Raw genomic sequence first — 6,590 nt, forward strand, 5'->3', positions numbered from 1 at the left:
TTTAAATTCCATCTTCAGGTGCACCGGGAAGCAACTTTCTTTTGCAGGCACATTATTTGCAACCTTGCCAGTCACATATCAAAGCACGGAACAACCAAAGTGCCGTCCGTTTCCCTCCCAATATGCATGGGAGCTCACATTATGTCCTGGTGAGCTGTGAACAAAAAGACGTAGAATATATCCCTAATTGCTGTTTGCTTGGATTATTTTGAAAGTGGTCAGAGGGCTTTCTACTTTGCTGAGTGCTTTATGAAACACATCCAAATTTTCACTGAATGTTTAAATGTTTGGTCCACATTCAAGTGTTTGACAGCTAGTTGAGTTTTTTTCAAACCAAAAGAAGATAAAGGGCCCCCCACTTCCTGCAGAATACTGAGGAAGGAATTGTTTGACTAATTTAATACTGTCTAGGGTAAAGGAACTCAAATCTGGTCCAACTTAGAAAATATTCTGATTTTTAAATATAAGAATGATCAGTGTTTTGTTTGTTTTATATGGGGGCTGGGGAAGTAAATGTGACTGGAGACTATATTCATTAAAGTTATGGGAATAATAAACATCTGATCATATATATCACTTTGCAAGAGAAATATTAAAATGACACTTTTCCTATTGTCTGTTTGGACTGAAGCCTCCAAACTAAGAATAATAGACATCAATTACACTCACACTGTAGAACAAGGGGTTAGGTTTGCAAAGATGATGGTCTAAAGCAAGGCTTGCAATAGGCCCGATGAGGTGGATTGGCCAATTGAGGAGTGATTAGGAAAACTTTGGTGAATCCCAGGCAATTTCCGAGAGTGGGGGAGCTTCAGAAGAAGCATTTAGAGAGCTTGGCACTGTTCCCTGGAATCTGGGATAACACAGAGACAGTTATGGGAAACATGCCTGAAAAAGTCTAAAAGCAAGAGTTTGGTCAGCCTAATGGCAGAGTGGAGAGTAGTTGAGACAGTTTGAAAAATGATTACACTCCTGGAGTCTAGTGGCACAGTGAACCTGCCTCCTGCTGCAGGCTGTCTGCTGTCTCCACCAGCCCTGAGTCTCCTGGAAAAGGACCACTTGGGGGTGAAGGTAAGCCCAGCAGAAAGAAGCTGAATGTGAACCGGCAGAGGTCAGGGCTTGGAAGTAGAGGGGTAGGGGAGATCATTAACCTCCAGCAAAAGAAGCACTGTTGCAACAGAGAAATTGCAGGTGCATTACAGAAACCTCCCAGGAAACGGATAGCCTCATCCCTCCCCTGCCTGCAACCCTGGAGGAGCCAGAGGTGGCACGTCCAGTGGAAGACAGGGAGGAGAAAAGCTATGTGGAGAAGCAGATGATCACACCCTTCCCTTAAAGCAGGTTTGAAGCCTGCCTTAGGCCTTGGCTAAGGTAATGAGAGAGTTTTATAATTGGATGAAAATGTGGAGTTCTGATATTAGACTGAACCTTACATTTCATAACCTAAAAGAGATAGACATTTATTCATTCTAAGAGGAATCAGAAAACTCATGCTACCTAGCCAAGATTTCATCCTGAATCTAGGAAAAAATGACTTAATGGAGCAAGTTTAACAGAAAGTGATAAGAAAGAATAAATTTGCTTTCTGCTTGTACCCCACTGAGTCCAGCTGCCAAAATACATTAGTTATAAATGTCTTGCTTTCAAAAAAAACAAAAATGAAATAAAACAATAACAAAATATTACTCTGAGGATAAAGCCCCAAATCCTCACATGGCATGTGTTTGTGTATCTGGCCCCTGCAAAGCTTTTGAATTTCATTTCATGCCACTCTCTACCACAGTATCTCCAGCCACATGGCTTTCTCAGAATGCCTCAGAAATACAAGTAGCTTATCCCCTCAGGTACACACTCTACCCTCTACTTGGAATTGTTTGCCTCCTCTCATCTTCACCTGCCTAATTCCTCCTTGTTCTTAGAGTGCTCTGGTTGTAAGCAACAGACACCAGCAGAAACTTAAGCAGGAAATGAATTTATTGGAAAGGTAGGAAGTAGCTCACACAATCAAAGACTGTTAAAAAAATAATTACATTGGGACTCCCCTGGTGGCGCAGTGGATAAGACTCCACGCTCCCAATGCAAGGGGCCTGGGTTCGATCCCTGATCAAGGAACTAGATCCCACATGCATGCCAAAACTAAGAGTTTGCATGCTGCAACTAAGGAGCTGGCGAGCTGCAACTAAGGAGCCCAAGAGCCACAACTAAGGAGCCCGCATGCCACAACTAAGACCTGGTGCAACCAAATAAATAAATTAATTTAAAAAATAATAATTACTTTAAAGACACAACTGGAAAATAACAGAAGTCAAGGAAGCCTAAGCAATTAAGACGGTAGGAAATGATGGGCAGTCTATTCTGGAAAAGGGATCATCCTCAGCTTTTTGTTTTGTTTTGCTGGAGAGTCACTCCTAGGTTGGGACACGTGCCCACCCCTAACTAGGGGAGGGCAGAGTGTTTGGGTACAATGAGGCAACAGAAATTTCTCCAAAGAAAATCAGGACACAATTTACACAATAATGGTGGGCAGGCAACACAACTGAAATCCACTTCGTTTAAGGACCACTTCAATGTTTCTTCCTCTGCCCGTTAGTAGCCACAGACTCTTAAGCAGGCTATTTATAGTATCTGTGTCTCAGTTTATTAATCTTGAGATAGTATAAGTATCTGCCTCATAGGTTAGTGGTGAAGATTAAATTAATGAATATATGTAACCCACTGAGCAAAGTGCTAGCACATAGTGTTAGCTAATATTATTTTTTAGTAAAATTTTCCATAACCTCCCTAATCTCTGCCAGGTCAGTCCATTATATTCTCCCATCCCATCTTGTATTTCTCCTTCGAGCACTTATCATAAGTAAACTTGCAGAATTACTTCTGTAATTTTTACTTAAATGTGTGTATCCCACTAACATCATAAGGACAGAAGAAACATTTATCTTTTTCACCTTGTATTCTCAATGCATAGCGCATAGCATAGTGTATTAGGCTGACTAATAGCTCCCAAAGATAACCAGGTCCTAATCCCTGGAAGCTGTGAATGCTACCTTATATGGCAAAAGCAACTCCGAAGATGTGATTAAGTTAAGGATCCTGAGATGGGAAGATTATCCTGGATATATGGCTGGGCCCTAAATATAATCACAAATGTCCTTATAAGAGGAAGGCAAGGGGAGATTTGACTGCAGAATATGAGAAGGCAATGTGAAATCAAAAGCAAGAGGTTGGAATAATGCAAGGAAGGGCTCACAAGCCAAGGAATGCAGGCAGCTTTCAGAAGCTAGAAAAGATGTGTGAACACATTCTCTAGAGCTTCCAGAAGGAACCAGCCCTGCCAACACCTTGACTTTAGCCCAGTGAAACTGATTCTGGACTTCTGGCTTCCAGAAATATAAAAGAATAAATTTATATTGCTTTAAGCCACCAAGTGTGTGGTAATTTCTTATGGTAGCCATAGGAACTAACACTCAGACACTCAAAAAATATTTATTGAAAAATAAATGAGACTTAGAAAATGAACAAAAAAAGTATCAATCAAAGCCAGCATAGAAGTTGATGTACAAGACTAATCTTCATGACAAACGTAAGACTGAACAACTTATTTTGGTCCACACATCTAAAATTTCATTATAGGTACATCAGTTAAATACTGAATATCCTTGAACTTGTCAAGGTTTTTAGTTGAAAATTGAAGAAGTTATCATTGACTGGGAATGATAGGGGCCAGGAATTTATTCAAAGGGTAGCATATGTCTCAGACTCACCAGGATGATTGAAGAACCAGGTTCAAGGCCAGCCATGTATGGTGTGCATTGCAACACAGCAGCCCTGTTGAAGATCTGCAGCCAGGAGCAACATACAAAACATGCCACATCATTGGTCTGGGGAAGATACCATTGGCTCTGTCACCAAACACAGCACTGTATTACCAAGCACTGACTGCCAGCATTATTACTGCAGTTTCCGATCATCCTGTAGCACTGCAGCCAGAGAGTTCCTCAAGAGTCCTAAATTGCAATAAAGCCTAGGAAAGTAAGGACTGGGCATTTTCAGCTTCTGTAGTAGGAGGCATCTCAACGTCTCAACAAGATTCAGAATGGGAACAAGGGAGATCCCCCAAACATACGAAGAAATGGGTCAGGTGATGGGTAACCATAAGGGAAAGATAAATACATACTACAGTCTCATATCCAAAGCTTACAGTGAACTGATTTTCAAGCATCAGACTTGAACATGAATTCACAAAACCAGAATGTGCAGTCATGCATCTAATGACCTCCTGTGCTCAATCACTTCTAAATTCAAATTAAAGCAGGTAACAGAATACAGAAGATATTGAGGTTAAATATGTCAATCTCTAATTTGATCATTAAATGAAATGAAAATGCCTTAAGGAATTTTTAAAGACTGATTTCCTTGGTCAGATCACCAAATGGCATGAAGAAATGCCTGGTTTAATCTCTCTATCACATTGTCCCATTAGATTTAATTAAAGCCGTATCAACTACCTGCCAAAAAAAATAAGTAATATCTTATTTGGGGCAACCAAATAACTAGAGTTTGGGGTAAATATTAGATGTCATTATAATAAAGGGAGAATAAAAATCCCAGACCTTAGATTATCAGAGTCTACCACTTAAAATAGCCATACAACTAGAATTTTGCCTTCTTCTGTATCAGGCAATGTGCTAAGCACTGGGATTTTTTTTTTTTTTTTTAAATGATTAAGGAGGAACCCCTGAAAGAATTTATATTCTGCAGAGGAGTTAAGGAATAAAGACATGTAAATAAACTAATTTAATAATAATAAGTTGTAACAGGTGATCTAACAGATGTGCTATGGGTTGAATTGCCCACACCCGCCCCCCCAAATTTATATGTTGAAGCCCTAGCTCCCATTACTTCCGAATGTGACCTGATTTGGAAATGGGATCATTGCTGATGTAATTAGTTAAGATGAGATCAAACTGGAGTAGGATGGGTCCCTAATTCAATATGACTGTTGTCCTGATAAAAAGAACACCATGTGAAAACACAGACAAACACACAGGGAGAAAGCCATGTGAACATTGGAGCTATGCTACCACAAGTCAAAGAACTATGGCCACTCGTGCTCCCGCAGTGTCCATGGACACTCCTTTTTCCGCAACCGATTTTGCACCCACTCGCGGCGGAGCGCACTACGTGCAGTGACGTGAAGAAGCCACGCGCCACCCAGCAGGCCACAGCCGTTTGGGAGCCCGAGACTCTTAAAACGGCAGAGCAACTTTTTCCAGGAAAGATGACAGACCAGATGTGCACCTTTCTTTTCAAAAAGCTTGGGCGAAAAGGGGCTACAGGTCTCAGAAAGCGCCCGATCTGCCACCAAGAGTCCGGAGACGACAGCAGCAGCAGTGACGAAGGCAGCGCTGTGGTTTGCCCGGAAAAGAAGCGGACGACCCACAATCCGATGACACAGAAGCCCCCTGGCAGTGGTAAACAGAAGGCAGCTTACGGTGACCAGAGTAGCCAGGAGGAGGAGAACGAGCCCGAGAGTCTCGGCGTGGTCTATAAGTCCACTCGCTCAGGGAAACCCCTGGGGCCAGAGGATATGGGGGCGACTGCTGTCTACGAGCTAGACACAGAGAAGGAGCGTGACGCACAAGCCATCTTTGAGCGCAGCCAGAAGATCCAGGAGGAGCTGAGGGGCAAGGAAGATGACAAGATCTATCGGGGAATCAATAATTATCACAAGTACATGAAGCCCAAGGATACATCTATGGGCAATGCTTCCTCCGGGATGGTGAGGAAAGGCCCCATCCGAGCTCCCGAGCATCTGCGTGCCACCGTGCGCTGGGATTACCAGCCCGACATTTGTAAGGACTACAAGGAGACTGGCTTTTGCGGCTTTGGAGACAGCTGCAAATTCCTCCATGACCGTTCAGATTACAAACATGGGTGGCAGATCGAACGTGATCTTGACGAGGGTCGCTATGGTGTCCATGAGGATGAAAACTATGAAGTGGGAAGCGATGAGGAGGAAATACCGTTCAAGTGTTTCATCTGTCGCCAGACCTTCCAAAACCCAGTTGTCACCAAGTGCAGGCATTATTTCTGCGAGAGCTGTGCGCTGCAGCATTTCTGCACCACCCCGCGCTGCTATGTCTGTGACCAGCAGACCAGTGGCATCTTCAATCCAGCGAAAGAATTGATTGCTAAACTAAAGAAGCATAGAGCTGCAGAAGAGGGTGGTGCTTCTGATTTCCCAGAAGACCCCGATGAGGGTCCAATTCCCATTACTTAATTTTCCCATTATTCTCATATCTCAAAATAAATGTTGTTTTTGGGGGAAAAAAAAACACAAGTCCTTCCCTAGTACCTTCAGAGAGGGCATGGCCCTGTCAGCACCTTAATCTGTCTTCTAGCCTACAGAACTGTGAGATAATAAATTTCTATTGTTCTGGGCCACTCAGTTGTTGGTACTTTGTTATGACAGTCCTGAATCCACTGAAGTTGAAGCATAGAAAATCAATATACAAAAATCAGTCACATTTTTATACACTAACAATGAACTATCAGAAAGAGACATTAAGCAAACAATCCCATTTGAAATA

General features: G+C 42.4%; 1 protein-coding gene across 1 annotated transcript; it reads left to right on the plus strand.

The window, feature by feature from the left end:
• The first annotated feature begins 5,260 nt into the window (after window positions 1-5,260).
• On the plus strand, window positions 5,261-6,282 carry LOC132369943 (E3 ubiquitin-protein ligase RNF113A-like). The gene has a single exon (XM_059929658.1). The coding sequence runs from the start codon at window positions 5,279-5,281 to the stop codon at window positions 6,278-6,280; it is 1,002 nt and encodes a 333-aa protein (XP_059785641.1). The 5' UTR covers window positions 5,261-5,278; the 3' UTR covers window positions 6,281-6,282.
• The last annotated feature ends 308 nt before the right edge of the window (window positions 6,283-6,590 follow it).

This window comes from Balaenoptera ricei, chromosome 8 (assembly GCF_028023285.1).
Source record: "Balaenoptera ricei isolate mBalRic1 chromosome 8, mBalRic1.hap2, whole genome shotgun sequence".
Taxonomy (NCBI): domain Eukaryota; kingdom Metazoa; phylum Chordata; class Mammalia; order Artiodactyla; family Balaenopteridae; genus Balaenoptera; species Balaenoptera ricei.